Genomic DNA, 18,677 nt, shown 5'->3' with positions numbered 1-18,677 from the left:
GTTTATTACGCAAACAAAACCCGAAAACTTTGTGTTTGCCTTCCACCCATCCATCATCTCTACACCTTCATCCTCACTAGGGTCATGGGGGGCTGGAGTCTATCCCAGCTGACTTAGGGTGAAGGCAGGTTCACCTGGACAGGTAACCAGTCTATCACAGGGCTACACTTAGAGACAGACAACCAAGCACACTCACATTCACACCTACGGACAATTTAGAATCACCAATTAACCTCAGCATCACGTCACCCGCTGTCAATGTCATCTCTGAAGAAGGCGAGCGTTGTCGCCGAAACTGTCAGGTAATAAGAACCACACTCTACCTCACTCATGTCTGAATAGAGAACCTGAACATTATGTTTCTGGACTGTGGGAGGAACCCGGAGAGAACCCACGCTGCACGGGGAGAACATGGAGACTCCATGCAGAAAGATCCCGGGTGTCCTCACCGGGATGCGAACCGGCGACATTCTAGCTGCGAGGCGACGGCGCTAACCACTGCTCCACACTAACAATCATTAAACAATAAGGAAACAATCATTTTAAAGTGTTATTAGTTGTGAATTTAATAAACTGCTTCATAAATGTGTTAGAAATAATCAGAACACTGTGATTGTAGTTACTCTGGGGGCATATTACTGAACAACAAGAAAATATTCCACTTGTTTGAACAAACGGTACAAGAATGAATACTTTATTTAACCGGTGTGTACAAAACTTTGAAAAATTTATCACAGAAGTGACACAAGCAGACGTTTAGATTTGTTTTTTCGAGACAACATTTTACAGTTTGACAGACGAGCTGAGAACAACCTGAATTATGACAAACACTCGTTTAAGTGCATGGCTCGTTTGAAGCAACGCATCCCCGTGCGTTGTGATGCTGCTCTGTTTGGAATAAAATAAATCAACTTAACTGCTGAAGGCTCTTTTTGTTTGCTAGGCCCTGAGACGGCGACGCTCTCTGGCTGACGATCTCACTCTATAGATCTTCTTTCACCTCCACCAGCTCCTCTATCCGCACCAGCACGCTCTCGATCATATCAAACGTGTGCAGGGCCGAGTGCAGAGCCTGGCGGGACCCAATGAGATTCAGTCACGAGGGCCCACGGTCAAGCTCCAATCAATTGATTACCACATGAACACAGAACTGACCTGAATCTGTGAGTCTGACGTCATGTTCGGCAGCTTCTCGTCACCGACGGACACAGAAAGCACCGACTCCTCTGCTGTGGCAGCTCCTGCATTAGGAAAAGCTGCATCTGAATATTTTTGATGATGCTACCCATTGATTAAATGATTAGCTTGGGCTGAAGTAGCACATGGAAATTAAAGCAGCTGTATAACTACTGCTTATGCACAGTGCTGCTGCTGTTCAGTCTCATCACGTGTGCGAGTGTTGCTCTGACCTTTGGCCTTGTTCTTCTTGGTCTCCATGGTGCTGTGCAGCTCCCTCTCGTAGTGAGCTCTGGACATGTTTATCCCGACACGCAGGGGCTTCATGAAGGAATCCTCTATCTTATACAGCTCGGTCCAGATCCCTGTCTGCAAGATCGACAGCAGCAGGAAAACAAGATGAGTGCAGCTGGATGCAACAGACGACATCAACCTGGCAACAATACCATCTGGAAATCAGACTCATGTAGACCAACAGAGTCAAGTCCCTGGTTTTATACTACACGTTTAGGACAATAGACGTTGACCCAAAGCGCTTTCCAGTAGACATATAAGACAGCATTACGCTCAGTCAGTGTTCAGCTCAACACTAAGACTGTGGGCTCACCTGGTTCTCTGTCACCTTATCTCTGATGACCAGGTACCGCAGCAGGTTCAGAGACTCCATGATCCTGCAGAAAGCAACACACCAACGTTAATGCTTGACTGCAGACATTGTTCAGTTAGTCAAGTCCTTGTTATTCTACCAACACATTTACAGCAACTTAATCCTCACTAGGGTGGTGGGGGGCGGAGTCTATCCCAGCTGACTCAGGGTGAAGGCAGGTTCACCTGGACAGGTAACCAGTCTATCACAGGGCTACACTTAGAGACAGACAACCAAGCACACTCACATTCACACCTACAGACAATTTACAATCACCAATTAACCTCAGCATGTTTGTGGACTGTGGGAGGAAGCCGGAGAACCCGGAGAGAACCCACGCTGCACGGGGAGAACATGGAGACTCCACACAGAAAGATCCCGGGTGTCCTCACCGGGACGCCAACCGGCGACCTTCTAGCTGCGAGGCGACGGTGCTAAACACTGATCCACCTGCAGCCCACAGTCGGGTCATTCCATCTCAAATCATTACATTTTCAGGAGAATTGCTGCTCGACCATCTTTGATTTGTCTCAAATATTTACAACATAAAATCTGGATATTTTTTATCAGAAATTAATCTGGGAAAGCACCTGATACATAAGTTGAAATTTCATCATTTTAAATATCCATAGTTTAAGTTTCAGAAGTTTGAACCAGTTCTAAGATGGTTGAGCAGAAGATGATTTGAGATGGAATGGATCAGCAGTCATTTTCCTCTCACGGCGTTTCAAGTTATTGCTTTCTTTCCCAGTGCATGCTGGGATCAGCTCCAGCCCCCTGTACCCCTGAAGAGAACAAGCAGTTATTAAATGGGAAGCATTAACAGAGGTGTGAGCAGACCTGTCCAGGTACTGCAGCAGGTCGGTCTCTGGGCCGTCAGGGAGACTGAGAACCTTCCTGAGCAGAGGCAGCATGTGAACGCCCTCGAACCAGGTGTTGCCGTTACCTGGCTGGAAACGGACAGACAGACAAAGACAGACGTTTGTTATGATGACCCACACGGCCATTTAGCTGAGTTACTGCACCAGAACCTGTGAAAATGGCGACAGAACTACCAGCTGGTCACCTGCAGCGCAGCGTCGATCTGGTTCCTGATGTTCTTGATGATGTAACCTTCCACTCCTGAGTGATGACTCGTCTTCAGCATGTACCTGGAACACGATGACAAGGCGTTACAGTGGCAGAAGGAACCATTTCTGATGGTTAAAGGAGAAAAGGTGGCACTTACTGGAAAAATCTGTACTTGGCTTCAGTATCAAACTTATCGATGCTCAGCTGGAACACCTTCAGGCCTCTGGTTCTCTGGACAGAAAGAGCAACATGAACACGTCTGTTCTCAGTTCACATGTTTTCTTCTGCATGTTAATGAATTTTAAAGCTACGATAAATATAAAGGTTTATCATCTATGGCCTTGCAGTTGGTTCACACTGTAAAAACTTTTGTAATATTTTGAACAAAATTTTAAATGATCTACAAAGTCTCACCAGATCATGGCTCGGACACATCGTCATGACCTTCACCAGGTTCTGAAAACACACACTGAAATCAATACTACAGCGTGATGCACACGGTACGGCAGTAAAACCAGCAGCACAGCAGCCCCTTGTGTAATAATAACTGCGCTCACCTGAGGGACCGTGAGGAAGGTTTTGATCTCCAGCAGATCTGCAGGCAGGCTGCCGTCCTCTACCCGCACCAAACTTTTCTCGTACAGCTCCTGTGCGATCGGAAACACGCAGAAACAGTTTATATGTGTGCTGCACAGAAGATGATTTAGGGAACTAGATGCACTTTCTGGCCCACTCTTTCCAGCAGCAGCGTTCTTTGCACTTTTCTCAGTTTTCAGTGGGTGTGTAATGCTCATACATCTACAGGCCACAACATTAAAACCACCAGCTGAACATTGTCTAGCTCCCTCCCTCAGATCAGACTGGGAACTGTGCAACTGGAGGCCAGGTCAACAGTTTAGGCCGTTGTTGTCGTGTTGATCTTTTCCTGAGCTGTTCTAGGTGAGGCACACTGTCCTGCTGCTGCTGCTGAGTGTGCTCAGTCTGCTGATAATGGAAAGGGTTTCCCTGCAGAGCACTTCACTGGAATGAGATGATCAATGTGATTCTCTTCCCCCGTTAGCGGTTTAAATGTTGTGGCTGTGTCACCCGTTTCCTTTGTGACTGAAGCATCTTTTGAGTAACGTTTGGAAAACACAATACAAATCTCCAAAATGGTGTAACAGTGCAATAAACCCTTAGGATCACGAAATCAGCGTTTCAGCTGCACTCACCAGTCCTTTCTGAAGCCGGCAGTCCTCCGTTCTACCAACACAACCATGTACAAATGATTAGAGATTTAATTATAACCAGAACACACACTAAACATTACCAGGTAGATCTCATTTACATTTCATCAATGTGACAGGTACAGTGTATATTTATGCTCATATGGTTTGTAAATATTGACAAAAATGGCAAAAAAAGGAAGAACTTTTGTCTGCCGGTCTATATATATGTTTTTTTAAATTATATAATGTAATTTCAGTACATTATGCAATTATGTGCTGTGCAAATTTCAAATTTAAGTCAGAAATAAGCTTCTCTGTTGCATTTTTAAAGATCCAACATCATGACATATACTATATCCCTGAAGATGTTCAAAAGCTGCATATGGGGCAAAATCACAGAACAGATATGTCGGTATTCACCTGGACAGGAGCAGGAGGATGTGCTCCATGGTACACCGCAGACTGAACACAGGACTGCAGACAGAGTTTGGAGGATCAACAATTTAGGCTTAAATTCAAAATGCATAATTTCCAACCCAAGGTGACACAAAGCGGCCTCCTCTGACTGACCTGAAAACGCTGGGGAATGTATCTGCAGCCAGGTGGTGGACGAACACCAGATGAGCCAAGCTGGCCAGAGACTCTTTAGGGTAACGCACCTCCTCCTCCAGGAAGCCCGGGACCTGTTTCCTCCTCAGCAGTGGCTGGTAGACGAGGCTGGGGAGGGACTCGCCGATAGCACGGAGGGTGTCCTGAAAAACACACAGAAACAGAATCACATGATGTCTGACAGTGTACATGAGCAGAACATGAGTCCAGGAGGTGAACATGTTGCACTGGTGAAACATTTGTGTAGAATAGAGCTGTGGTTCCCAACATTTTCCATCTGACGTAGCCCCACTGACCTGTCAGATGGACTTATAGAAACCCTGATATCAACAACTCCTGTTCAAATATGTTCATTTCAACTCTTTTAAAATTGGTCCTCATATAAATTACACACAAATTTTCAAAAGACAATGTTTAGCTCAGTTTGGTAAAAGCTATGTATCCAGTTGTTTCAGGTATATTTTAATATGTGTCCATTACTTTCAGCTTTATACCGTACTATATTACTTTCATTTATACTAAGTTTACAAGACAACAGCAGCTCTTTCTGAAATCAGTGAATGATTTTTCACTACCAGAATCTCTGTGGCAAAGGTCCTGAGGGGGGACAGAGGCAGTGTGTCCGGATCCCGGAGCTGTACCTCCAACAGAGGGTGACTCAGAGTCTTCATACAGCTGCAGAAGACAAAAAAAAAAAACACAAACCATCAGCCTCACAGTCGAGATCCAGACAGCTCTTTACTACAACGTAACATGAGGTTACACGTTTGAATGTGTTTTCTATGCAAATGGAATTTTCCACTCACAACTTGAGGAGCTCTGTCCGCAGCTCGTCCTCTTTCTCCCCGTCCTGCCCGACCGCCGTCCTGTCGACGTTCTCGCTCTGCGTCTTAGTGGTGAGGAGGTTTTGCTTGGCCTCGTCCACAAAAGGTCTGACAAAGTCGATCAGGTCGGTGCAGCAGCGACAAAGCGAGAAGACGTCGTCCTCCTCCTGCTCCTTGGTGCCAGGGAGGGGCAGTTTGGCCACCTGGTCCAGCACCGAGGACAGGGTCATACCCAGGGACGACGGCTTACGACCGCCAAGGCACAGCAGCACTGAGAGGACAGAGGAGATGAAGCAATACATCCGAGAACATATCTAGAGATCATAAAGAACTGTCCTTTACCTCTCTGTAGAGGGTTCAGGAGCAGGTGAAGACTTTCTGCTATGGTGTCAGGATCATCGTGCTCCAGTTGCTCCAACAGGCCGATCAGCAGCTCTTTGGGTCTGCAGGTCTGGAAAACCAAACATCATAAAGCATCGATACAAGCACAGTCCTGGTTCACTTCTAATCCTGTGATACAAATGGACGCATCTCTGAGCAGACCTGCAGCAGGTGGTTAAAAATGGCCAGGCACTGAGGAAGGTTCTTGTCTTCTTTCTTCAGCAGCACCGCAATCAGTGGAGGCAGCAGATTCCAGCCCATGCATCTCACTATGTCCTACACGGAGCGAGGCAGAAGCGTGTCAGGTAGCTCAATGTGCAACACTCTAACGAATAAGGACAGAAAAGACAGTCACTGAAACGCACCTGATTCTTTTCATCCAAGACGATGCTGAGGACCTGAGCGCTGTTGCCCTCCTCAATGCAGCTCCGCCCCGCAATCGTGAAGACGTCATAATCCTCAGTGCTGTAGCTGTCACTGGGGAGCGCTTGCTGAAAAACAAGTAGAGAGAGAAGAATTATAGACATTTTAACACAGTCAATGAGTCACGAAACAATTCAGAATCACTGTTAACCCTGTTCAGGACTTTCATGTTGCTGTACGTAGACAGTATTTCAGGGTTCATTGGACCCCAAGAAAGAATATCCATCCATCCATCCATCCATCATCTCTACACCTTAATCCTCACTAGGGTCGGACAATTTAGAATCACCAATTAACCTCAGCATGTTTCTGGACTGTGGGAGGAAGCCGGAGAACCTGGAGAGAACCCACGCTGCACGGGGAGAACATGGAGACTCCACGCAAAAAGATCCCAGGTGTCCTCACCGGTACGCCAACCGGCGACTTTCTAGCTGTGAGGCGACAGTGCTAACCACTGACCCACTGTGCAGCCCCAAGAAAGAATAATTCGTTGGTATTCATTATAGACTTCTATATTATGCTAAATAAATGTTCTGATTAGTTGCCGTATTTTTGGTTCCAAATGCATGACCAATGTCCCTCTTTTTATAGTTAAAGAAAATTTTTCAAAAATAAAAAACAACATCTGACACTTAAAACAAACGGCCTGAAGTCCAAAAGAACCCAAAAGTCCTGAACAGGGTTAAAAAAAAAAGTATTATTAGTAACGTGCTATTTGTCACAACATATATGGTTCTGGACGCTTGAATGGAACATTTTCTGTAAAATATTTATATTTAAAGCTCGATCAAAAACTTGTGAGAATTTCTGAATAATCTTAAAGCCTTTAAAAAAAAAGAGCCAATATATTTTTGAAAAAATGATTGCCAAGAACTACTGCAAACAAGACAAAAACGTGGAATCAGATAATAATTGTAAATATACTCTACCTGCCAGGTGTATATTACGCATTTTGTCTGTATATTAAAATTCTACATTTCAGTTTCTCTATGTATTGCTAATCTCCTAATTTTAATTCCTGAAGAGATCTTTTCAATATTTTTTTTGTTCTTATTTAATTTTAACTTTCTCTTTTTGTGTTTTATTGTATTTTTCGTCTTAATGTCACTGACGAATCATCTTAATGTACATTTTTTAACTGATTCTCTAAAAAATAAACTTTGGCTCTGATGCAGCCGTCTCTATCTGTCGTGATCTGACTCTCTGGATGTATAATTCTACCATTAGCTGTGCATTACACGTAGTTGTGTTGCTGCATTCTGCCTTCTTCTGTCACAGTGCAGAAACCCTCAGTAACCATCAGTAGGGCAGCTCTGCTAGTCTGTCGATGAATTACCCGTTTTAATATCAGCGCTCACCTCCCTGCATGCAAATATTCAACATTACTCAGCCTCCATGTTGCTGGGACACCGTTGCTGCATCCTGGGCTTAAATCCGGCTAAAAGAAAAAGCCAGTGTTGTTCTGCCCATAGCAGATTATAATGGGGTGCAGTCAGATGTAAAACTATACGTGTAGTTAGTTTAACATTGAAGGATTCATGTTGAAAAGCCCTCTTTTATTTAATCAAAAACACACATCGGCAGGAGTTTGTGTTATTCTTAATGCTGACATTTTTATTGCAAACGTGCCCCAAATATCCGCCTTCTTGATCACCAATAATCAGTGCTGGCCCTGAAGAACACAACCCATCCTAACCATGTGTATTACCATGTTGTTATGTTCTATCCGTGCAAACCCTGCACAGACAACTAACATGTTGAAAACTTTACTCATGACTTGTTAACTGGTGGAGCAGACTGGGAGGCTCAGGGTTGACGTGCAGTGAAAGCACAGCTTGTCAAACTGCACAGAAGCATCCAGGCCACTCGTGCTGATGGTGTGAACATGTGTTTGGGTGTCTGGAGGAGCACTTACACATCTCTGGACCACATCACTGAGCTGCTCCAGAGCCATCCCTGCTGCCTTCAGGTGGAGCTTTGTCTTCACGCAGCAAGCCTCCAAAACACAGGGGGGACACTTCAAGTCAGAAATAAACAGTGAGCCTGATAATCAGATGGCTGCTGTCTGAATGCTGTGTGAGGATGGATGCTAGTGCTGCTCATTCTGAATTAGCTTCACCGTCAAACTGACATGAGAACAGCGACATGTCGGCTAACGAAACTCTGTCAGCGACATGGAGCGCTGCTGCCGGCGTAGAAAGGTGACAAACTGGGCTAGCGGACTCCTACCTGAGCTTCATGTCCCAAACAGCCTGCTGAAAAGTACCACGGCACGCTGGCTAAGCTCAGCGCGAACCGCGGGATTGACCGTCGCGGCTGCCGTAGCTTGAAGCGCGTCAGCGGTCAGAGGTGAGCGTTGGGCAGCAGAAACAGCATGGCGGCCGAGGAGAGGAGGAGGACCGGAGGCTCCGCTAAAACCTCCAAAAAGGGTGAGTTTACCCTCGAAACTCATTCTGACATTTTAACAGTAGGCTTTAGAAAGCCTGTTTACAGCCTAGCAGGAGTTTAAACGTGTTTTAATACAACACATAGCTGCTGTTAGCGGGAGCTGCTCACTGAGCGGTTAGCTAAAGGGGCCACAGCTAGTCCACAGCACAGAGGTTTAGGAGCTTTAACGGTTTGTATTCTAACGTTGTTGTCGTTTGTGTGACAGGAGGGAAACGTATGAAGGCACTGACAGCTGAAGAAGAAGCAAGAAGGTATGAAAGAGCTTTTTAAAGTTGTGCTAATCAATAAACTAGCTCCAGTGTTTACACCTCCCACTGCTGTCAACTTCCTTCAGGACAGTCAGAGGCACAGATATGTTTAATACAGGCCTTTATTGTACAGATCTATGGTCAGAGCCACAGATATGTTTAATACAGGCCTTTATTGTACAGATCTATGATCAGAGCCACAGATATGTTTAATACAGGCCTTTATTATACAGATCTATGGTCAGAGCCACATATTCTACTTTAGCTCCACTACATTTAGTCACTTTGCATTATCATATAGTTAATATACAACAGGTGTTATTATTAGATTGAGATGAGACTTTACAAACTACATTGACACAAGTCATTAAATTCAGCTCAGCACCTGCAACTTAAAAGTAATGAATAAATTGCATTCTTTTAAGCTGGACTGTGTGAAGGAGAACGTGTGTCCTATAATGTTGATCAGTTGTGGTGATAATCCCTAAAGACATGTGACCATGTGTGGATTGTGTCTCAGGAGGAGCTCTCAGATGAGCGGGCTGATGAGCTGTCAAGCAAATTCCTGTGAATCTGGATCTTTAACATCTGTTTCCAGAATCATAGGGGGGTGGTGGGAGAGTTTTTCCCTCTGGGTTTTACTCCTACCTGCATAAACTTTTAGGGCTCATGGTCTGTTGCTTGATTTATAGTTTATTCTTATACTGATTTATGTGTCATAGATCACTCATTGGAGAATGTGACTCTGTACAATCGTATGAAGTGATACAGGGTCGATTATAAGGATCTCTCTCGCCTACACTCATTTTACCTTTAATTAGTGTTTCTGTTGGCTTGATCTTACGAGGATGGATTTGTGAAGGAATTATTTGAAGTTAATCTTTTAGAGGAGATATTGAACCCTGATGGACCTCCTGAGGTAAATGTAGTGCTTGAAGCTCTGTAAATTCTCTATACATTCTCACGTAAACCTTATTGTAGGAGGACATACAGGCTCTCCCTGCACCTCTCAAGGCCAGATTGTACCCAGGCGCAGACTTATCTTTGCTTCCCTTTCTCCCATAAATCTGGATGTGGCTCCCACTGAAGGAGGATGTCAGACTAAAGGTGTGAGAGGGATCTGTAGAACTGATGCTGCATCAGTAAACCTTAATTCAACCTCAGTCATCTGAGTCTCTGGTGTGTCTCTGTGTCGGGCTCCTCGACCTACATCAACCTCTTCCAGAATCTCCACAACAGACTGTTCGAATCAAACTTTATTTATATAGCAATTTTTATACATGGAGCACCGCAAAGTGCTTTACAGCATTAAAAACATTGTCAAAGAAAAAAATAAGAAAAAAAAGACAAGACAACCTGTCCCTCCCACCCTCCATGTATACACACACGAAACTAGGTTGTAGTTAGAATAAACAATGTGTGTGTGCTTTATTCTGTCTCAGGAGAGAGGAGGTGAAGGAGAGGCTGAGGGAGAAGCTGGAGTTGGAGAAAAGAGCACTGAAGGTGGTGGAGCGCCTCCTGGAGGACAGCGTGGCTGAGGACTTCCTGGTTGACTGCGTACGTGTCTTCTGAGTTCACTTCTGCAGCAGAACAACAGAACTTCGTAGTTCAGTCCTAAACCGTGTAGCTGATCAGAGAGCTGGTAGACGTGGCACAGGCTTGGAGGGCTTCCTTTTCTTTCCTGCCAGTCTTCTGTTATTTTTAGTTCACACTGTGGTCTTTGTACTTTTTTAAAATCACTGTCTGGACGATGTTGTACTGATCCTGGTTGTGTAATTCACAGTCCATGTCTGCCTTTTCTAATCAGTCTTTTCTAGTGATGGCGGTCACAGGTTTCCTGAATGTTTATAAAAGCTGTACAGTTGATGTTGGTGCTCTGGACTTATCGTAACTTATTGTTTATTATTTAGACTTACTATTTATTACAGTTTTTATGAATTTATCTTGGAAACATGACATCTTGCTTGTTCAGTCGTACTCACGTTGTTTAATTTTCTTTTTTTTGCACATCGAAGTAGATTTTTACTACAAGATTTCCACCTTTGGGTCAGAATTGGGGCAACTAGTTTGCACATTTTCTGCGATTTAATAAAAACTGATCTTTGAAAAAGTGCAAATGTCAAACGATCACAATAAAACAGTCCAAGGGGAAATCTCCAAATGTGTTGTTTAGCCTTGTTAATAAACTGAAATCCGAACACATTCAGTTTACAGAGATGTAGCCTCAAAAAGAGAAACTGATAATGTTGGGATTCAGGTTGGATGCTTTAGTCAAAGTGGCTCATCTGCTGTGGTGAACAAAACGTCATCAGTCTCGTGTCTTCACAGGCCAAGTTCATCGCTCCAGCTAACTACAAAGACACTATTGAGGAGAGATCCATTGCTAAACTGTGTGGTTATCCCATATGTCCAAATAAACTGGGCAAGGTGAGACCCTTTATAGCAAGTAGTAACCCTCCATGTGTCTCATGTTTAATGCTTCTGGTCTGTTTTCTCAGGAGTCATTGGTGCTTTTTGTCATTTAGATCCCAACTCAGCAGTACAAGATATCTACGAAGACCAATAAAGTGTACGACATCACAGAGCGCAAGGTGAGCGCTCCTGCATGAGAAATGTTTCATACAGTGACCAAAGCATGTGTAAATAATCAGTCCTGACGTGTTCTTTTCTGTGCGTTCAGTGTTTCTGCAGTAACTTCTGCTATAAAGCCTCCAAAGAGTTTGAGTTGCAGATATCAAAGACGCCGCTGTGGCTCAGGCAGCATGAGAGGTGAGTGTGCTTCCTGTCACCTCTGTCCTGAATCACAACTGTCAACTTACTGTCAACTATAATAATGTTGTGTTTGTTTTGGTCGCTGGCAGTCCTCCAGAGATTAAGCTGTTGAAGAAAGGAGACTGGTACGTATGTAGCTCGCGTCACTGTTTATAGGTTTAGATGTACAGGCGTAATGATAAACAGACTAATTCAGTGTTACATGTGTGTGTGTGTGCAGTGGGAGCTCTGGGGAGGAGGTGAAGCTGTCAGAGAGGTGTCTGAAAGAGGAAGACATCGAGAACCCGCTGGCTGCTCAGCCCGAGGACCTCTCCACCTCCCAGCAGCGTCCTGCTGCAGCCGAACACAGCGACAGCAGCGACGGTGAACAGGAGCAGGACTTCGTCTCCAGTGTGGTCTCCCAGCAGCAGAGACCCCGAGTGCACTGGGGTGACCTGCCTAAACGCACTGATGGAGACGGGAAAGGGGCACAAGGGGACATGGAGAGGAGGAGTAAACAGGCCAGAAAGGGATCTAAAGAGGAGATGGAACTTTATCAGCAACAGAATACAGAGAAGGAAGGACAAACAAGGAAAGAGGTTAGAACTGATGCTGAAAAACCCAAGCAGCTGCATAGAACAAACACTGACCAGGCAGTGAAGGAACAGAAGGACTTGCCTGATGAAGCCAGTGTGGAAGAGGCCACGGCTAAACTAAATCTGTGTAGTTTATCCGAGACGGTCAATCACAACATCTCCCTGCCAGTTGAATCAACACCGCAGGGAGAACACACGCCTTCCCTCACCTCGCCTTCAGTTATAGAGTCGAAACCCCCAACAGAAAGCAAACGCTTCCCTTCTTCAGCTAACCAGAACAGCCACAACACAGCATTAGCAAACCAAGCAGGCCTCAACATCACCCAGGTGGGTATGAGCAAGAGAGGGGCGGCAGGGCTGCGAGATCTACTGAAGACCCACGCTGGTGAGGCCAAACCTGACACGCTGCATCTGAATCTTCTCGAGGGTCTGAGAGCAACGCTGAAGGAATGGTGCACTGACGAGACCTTGAAGTTTTTGTATGGTGCCGATCATTCGCTGGGTTCTCCATTTGTTGATGTGCAAGAAGAAAAGGAGGAGGTGGAGGATGAGTTGGATGAAGATGATCTAGAGGATGACGTGATTGATGCCGGGGAACAGAAGAAGTTGTCGGCTGCTGCTCCAGACTACGAGACGCTGAAGAGGGACACCCAGCAGCTGGAGCTCCGGGTCAGCGAGTTTTATAAGGGGACGTGGGTTCTGCCAGAGGAGGTGCAGGAGGTGAATGGAAACCCGGTGAGTGGAGGCAGGAGGAGAGGCAGGTTGTGGGTTAAAGGACACGCTGCAGGAGTCGGCATTCACACGAGGGCACGCTGTTAAAAATATCACATGCAACCACTGAGGAGGTTTAAACGCTCACAATAAATCTTGTTTGTTCTTCGCACCAGGTGACGGTTCAGGACCAGAGGACGAAGGATCCAGTTCTGCCACTCATCGACTCCCAAGCTCAGCACCTCATTCAGAAGCGCATCACGGTGGAGAAGCTCACCAGCTGGTGCGTGTGTTCGTATTATATGGACATTTGAGTTTATTCTTGTGCTGTTGTGAGCTGTCACTTAATCCAGCAGACTGACTCCAACCACAGCAGCTTCAGAGGCTCTGAGAACCTAACTCAGCTCTAAGTAGTCATTCTCATCATCAGTTCACCTGCTAATCGTTTGGTACAGTGAAAATACTTATTTTGTTTTTCACAAAGCCCACTGCTTTGCTGCATAGCACATTTTATAAACAGCCACACTGAATGTACTTTACAAAACAGAAATACATTAAATAGATGAGACAGGAAACATAATTAATCCCCATAAATTAGATTCAGCCCCTTGTACAGCACATATACAAAATACGATTACGGCAGACACATGCACACTAACTACCAAAAACTGAGAGTAAAGAGTAGTTTAAGGCTGCTTTTAAACAAAGACACAGTCGCAGCAGATCTCAGGTCAGCAGACAGTTTGTTCAGTGAACAGCTGCACGGGGACAAAAAGCACCCTCAGCTCATTTAGTTTTAATTCCAGGTACATTCAGGAGACACGTGTCATGGTCTGAGGGGTCTAATTAGGCCAGTTGGCGGTTTGGCTGCAGGATTCTGGATGAGCTGCAGCCAAGCTATTGTCTTCTTGGACGCTCCTGCATAAAGGGCATCGCAGTAAATTAATGGGCAGCTTTTCCAGAGTCAGACTGAAACTTTCTGACTTCCTCTGTCTGTCATCTGTCACCTGTGCCTGCCGTGTTCAGCCTCAGGAACATCGTAGGTCCCCTGCATCTCACCGTGAGCGACGTCTCCACCGACCTGAACAACCTGGTCCGAACATTCAGGTCAGTGCAACACACACACACACACACACACACACACACACATACACACAGACTGCCATTCCCACTCTTCTCTGAGAGTCTACCGACACGAAGGTCACGCACAGACACACCTGCGCTGTCTTATTTGGTAAAGCAGACAAGGACTTAGAATCGCTGCAAAAATGGACTGTTTTTTTAATTCTTTTTTTATCTTGAGGAAGAAATAAACAGTGAGAGGGTTCACATCGGTAGCAACAACTGATTGCTGCATGTGGCTAAACAGCAGTTTGTAGAGACGTCCTTTTACATTCAGGCTCATGCAGACCGAGCTTCATGGATTAGGATGGAATCAGGTGTGCTTTCCTAAAGGGCTGTTTGAGTATTTGTCATATCCATATGACATTTGGGCTTTATTTCCACCCGATAAAGGTAATAGCTGTTAAATAAATGCCACATGGTGACTGAAACTCACATGTCAGGAGGATTTACACTAAACTGTGATTATAAACCTTCCTGCTTCTAACATTCTAACAGAAATCTGAGCATGAAACAGGTAATTAACTGATCTGAGCTCCACAACACTGTGGGAAGATTTGATAAGCTCTGGTGCCCCCTACAGGCAGATATGAAGTAGGACAAGAGCAGGAACCGTCTGCAGACATGTCCAAATGTGATTAGAGGAAAATTAGATTAAATTCTATTTAGGCAGTTCCAGGACGTTGATATTCAGCACGCCGTCTTACTGGAAAACATTTATGTAACCGAGCTGTTGTGAACGTATTAACGTGTTTTCTGCTGTGACGTGAAAATATCTTTGTGTTGGTCCGATCTGCTGACATAAATATAGCAGACAGGGACATGTACAGTCCTACATGTTTGTTAAGGATTATGTACATCTGCACAGGCTGAAGACAATTAGACCTGACATTCCCAGAAAAGAAAAAAGAGTTATTGATAAGACTAACTGTATGATTTTATTGTGTCTATAAGGTGTAAATCACATGACGAGTGACATAAACAGTCAACACCATGTCTGATCATCTCCTCCTTGAAGCCGCAGTGTGCTGATGACAGACTTTCAGGCTAAAGGTTTGCTGTTTTGTTTGAGCATAAAAATAAGTGTGAGGTAGTTTTCTTAACTGACATTTGAAAAGTATTGGAGTTTTCTGAGTGGAAAGTTAAAATAAGTATAATATGTTCACGACCGGGCTGCAGGGTGGCGCAGTTGGTAGCACTGTTGCCTCGCAGCAAGAAGGGCACCGGAATCTTTCTGCGTGGAGTCTCCATGTTCTCCCCATGCAGCGTGGGTTCTCTCCGGGTTCTCCGGCTTCCTCCCACACAGTCCAAAAACATGTTGGTTCATTGGTGATTCTAAATTGTCCGTAGGTGTGAATGTGAGTGTTGGTTGTCTGTCTCTAAGTGTACCTGTCCAGGTGAACCTGCCTTCACCCTGAGTCAGCTGGGATAGGCTCCGCCCCCCATGACCCTAGTGAGGGTTAAGCAGTGTATAGATAATGGATGGATGGATGGATGATACACAGATGAGTTTTTAAGGTGTTTCATCAGCTACAGATCTTTAAAGTCCATTTTTATTTCGGGGTTTCTGTGAAGCAGCTAAATCGGCCTTTGTTCATTTTATTGTTCATTCCATCTGCTTTTATTACCGTGGCATGTCAGTTTCTCTTCCGTTTAAAAGACTGATAAGCATAGAACTACTTTAATTTTTTTTAAAAAGCCTTAAACTGGTGCAAGAGTCGAGCATTTCCTGTCTCAGACATGTCGTATATTCCCATTGGCTGGTTGAGATGTTTTTAACACGACTGCTATTAAATCACTGTGACTGTGATTTAGAAGCACATCAGGCAGCAGAGCAACACTTCTCCAGTCCTGCTTCCAGGAATTCTTTCTGTGCCGTCGAGAGGCCCCGCTGGCCAGAGGCTCAAACCAAAGAGTATACCCGGCGCTGTCAGAGGGTCGTACATCACCGTGGTGGCTCTGGCCCTGCAAACATTTTGTTTTCTTAGTTCGCGTATCACCAGAATGAGGTGTTTTATGACACCTGACACCTGGTTGTTCACACACACACACACACACACACACACGTCTCTCTAAGCTGTGACCACCTTGTAGCTCAACACTGATGTTTTCGTTCACAGGTTCACCAACACCAACATCATCCACAGAGCTCCAGAGTGGACCCTCCTGGCTGTGGTGCTGCTACATCTGTAAGTTTACAGCGTGTCAGTATGTGAACAGGTTATGTCAGGTTGCAGCATGACAGCTGGACAGTCTGCAGCCAGGTCAGATGTGGAAAAGAGGGTAAATAAAATGGTGACGAGGAAATCAAGGGCCGTTGTTTCACAGGAAATACACCGAGTCATCTGGAAGACACTCCCTGTTTGTGCAACCGTGTTAGAAAACAGTGTGTGTTTTACATGAACTGTAGCTCAGAAGGAGCTGCTTCTGCAACCAATCTTATAAAACTGAACACGTTTGCACGTCCAAAATGTGATCCGTTGAAATGATCTGTGTGTACGCTTTGCAGCTGATATTATATTTGTGTTGCACTTTAATTTCTGTTTTACATTCAAAGAGGACAACGTACAACTTTTCCCACCAGCGACTTGGAGTCATTGTCAGCTTCATGGTGCACCTGACAAGATGCTATATGGTTGTCCATTGTTTGGCCCGTGCCATATGGTGTGTGTGTTAGTGTGTGTGTTAGTGTGTGTGTGCGCGCGCACGTTGCTGGCAGTTCATGGACAGTTCCGTGCTGCTCCCGTCTGAGCACACAAACGCCTCATGGCCTTATCTCCACCTGATTGCCCCTCTCCAGATCCGTGATGCAGGACATAGAGCACACACACAAACAGCCTTAAAGTTAAACACACACACACACACACACTCACACTCACAGCAGTTCCTCTGTATACATTCAAGCAAAATGGGCACTTTAAATTGCCCCGCCTGGGAAAACTTTCACCTGATGCCCGGCTGATTCTAATTTATGGCTCCCTCAGTGGTCCCCGCTTCATATCATGACTCACATTGTGAGCTCTCTTGAGCCTAAAACAATACACAGTGAGTGTTGTGCAGGTTGAGGCACAGCGTTCAAATCTGTAACCAAGTGACTACCAACACTCCTCTAGAACCGTGTTGCATAAAGTTGATCGGTTTATAGAAGAGAGACGTTGTGAACTCGAGTGTTTCAGCTAAATGATGTTGTCAAAGACGGTCTGTAAAAAGGAGGCTAATTAGGTCGGACACAAATACTCGCTAACGTTCAACAGACCAAAGAGCAGTTTAGTTCAGATGATAAAACTGTTTTTTCAACCTTTACATGCGAGGAGCTGAAACCCGATTGTGTGTCGACGCTGATGACGAGAGATTATTTTTATAAACCACTGCTTTGAAGATGTGATTTGATCAGACTGATAAACCACTCCATGACACATGTTTATTGCATGTTAAGGTATTGTATGTGGCTGGGTTACAAGCCACTCGAAGGCTCATCAGTAGCCCTTACGGACGCTTATCCTTCATTTATTCAATTCAGACAATCAGCCCTTTTAACAAACATTCATTCTCTTGGTCACATGTCCCGTCGAAACTCTATGATTTCATCGGCTCCCATTTAACTTCCATTCCACTCTGTCCTTCCATTCCTCCATCATGAATAATTTGGTGTGCTGTCTTATCTATCTGCTGCGTAGCAGCTGTGGAGCTAGTCTGGCCTCTATTGTTCAGACCAGCTGAATAATGGATGCCCCCCCTGCAACACTAGACCCTGGGTTGAACCGGAGATTAACCAGCAGCGCACCTCCACACCGGCACTGGGGCCTCACGGGACAGGTAGAGAGGCAGCGGCGGGCGGGGGAAGGAGGGAGGAGGTTAGAGAGGTGACCGAGAGCAGCTAGACATGGACTCAGAGTTAGACGCAAATATTCTGCAATCCAGGGCCACCGACCTGAGAAATAATCCCACATATCTTGTCCAGACAGTGAGAATGGAGCTCCGTGTCATCGTTGGGGTGTTTGATTGAGGCGTCATCTGCAAAGTGTGAATGTGTTTTCATAGATAAAGCTTCTGTCTCATAAAAACAGGAGATCACTTCTCGACTGTGTGTCTTCAGAATGAAGGGCGTGAGCGGACAGGTGTGATTATCGTTCAGGCCTACTGGCTGCTAGAAACACGCTGAGTTGCTATTTTTTTTAAGCAGTTCATGACATCGTTTTATGAGTCTGTTCACTTCTGTATAAATGAATGCAGCAGACATGAAGTAGTGTTTAAAGCAGCTATGGGTAAAAGACAACACCGCTCAGAAGGGCCACAAACTTTACAGCCTCCACTCTGATAAAGCTGGACGGAGGCTCGCTGGTATCTGGGTCACCATCAAGGCTTTCAGCTGAAATACCTGCTCGTTTTAGCATGGTCAGGCAGATATCAGGCTAAAGGTTTGCTGTTTTGTTTGAGCATAAAAATAAGTGTGAGGTAGTTTT

General features: G+C 45.1%; 2 protein-coding genes across 2 annotated transcripts in view; one reads left to right on the top strand and one right to left on the bottom strand.

The window, feature by feature from the left end:
- Positions 1-545: 545 nt before the first annotated feature.
- Positions 546-8,636, bottom strand: glmna (glomulin, FKBP associated protein a). Its single transcript, XM_008279291.1, has 19 exons — positions 8,568-8,636; positions 8,254-8,334; positions 6,281-6,406; positions 6,078-6,191; positions 5,877-5,985; positions 5,517-5,805; positions 5,286-5,385; positions 4,672-4,853; positions 4,522-4,575; positions 4,105-4,135; positions 3,451-3,540; positions 3,308-3,349; positions 3,051-3,124; positions 2,889-2,973; positions 2,663-2,772; positions 1,784-1,847; positions 1,410-1,545; positions 1,156-1,241; positions 546-1,072 (listed from the first exon to the last, which is right to left on the bottom strand). The coding sequence occupies exons 2-19, from the start codon at positions 8,290-8,292 to the stop codon at positions 983-985; spliced, it is 1,821 nt and encodes a 606-aa protein (XP_008277513.1). The 5' UTR covers positions 8,293-8,334; positions 8,568-8,636; the 3' UTR covers positions 546-982.
- Positions 8,637-8,694: 58 nt separating this feature from the next.
- rpap2 (RNA polymerase II associated protein 2) overlaps positions 8,695-18,677 on the top strand; it is an 11,815-nt gene continuing 1,832 nt past the window's right edge. Inside the window, exons 1-11 of the mRNA XM_008279172.1 lie at positions 8,695-8,767; positions 8,992-9,037; positions 10,477-10,591; positions 11,363-11,461; positions 11,560-11,625; positions 11,715-11,803; positions 11,896-11,931; positions 12,027-13,116; positions 13,269-13,375; positions 14,119-14,199; positions 16,335-16,403. Coding sequence (XP_008277394.1) covers positions 8,713-8,767; positions 8,992-9,037; positions 10,477-10,591; positions 11,363-11,461; positions 11,560-11,625; positions 11,715-11,803; positions 11,896-11,931; positions 12,027-13,116; positions 13,269-13,375; positions 14,119-14,199; positions 16,335-16,403 — 1,853 coding nt within the window. The 5' untranslated portion in view covers positions 8,695-8,712. The remainder of the gene's footprint in view (positions 8,768-8,991; positions 9,038-10,476; positions 10,592-11,362; positions 11,462-11,559; positions 11,626-11,714; positions 11,804-11,895; positions 11,932-12,026; positions 13,117-13,268; positions 13,376-14,118; positions 14,200-16,334; positions 16,404-18,677) is intronic.

Source organism: Stegastes partitus, unplaced genomic scaffold (assembly GCF_000690725.1).
Source record: "Stegastes partitus isolate 25-593 unplaced genomic scaffold, Stegastes_partitus-1.0.2 Scaffold0, whole genome shotgun sequence".
NCBI lineage: Eukaryota > Metazoa > Chordata > Actinopteri > Pomacentridae > Stegastes > Stegastes partitus.
The sequence above is the reverse complement of the archived record's forward strand: the minus strand, read 5'-3'. Positions and strand labels throughout refer to the sequence as shown.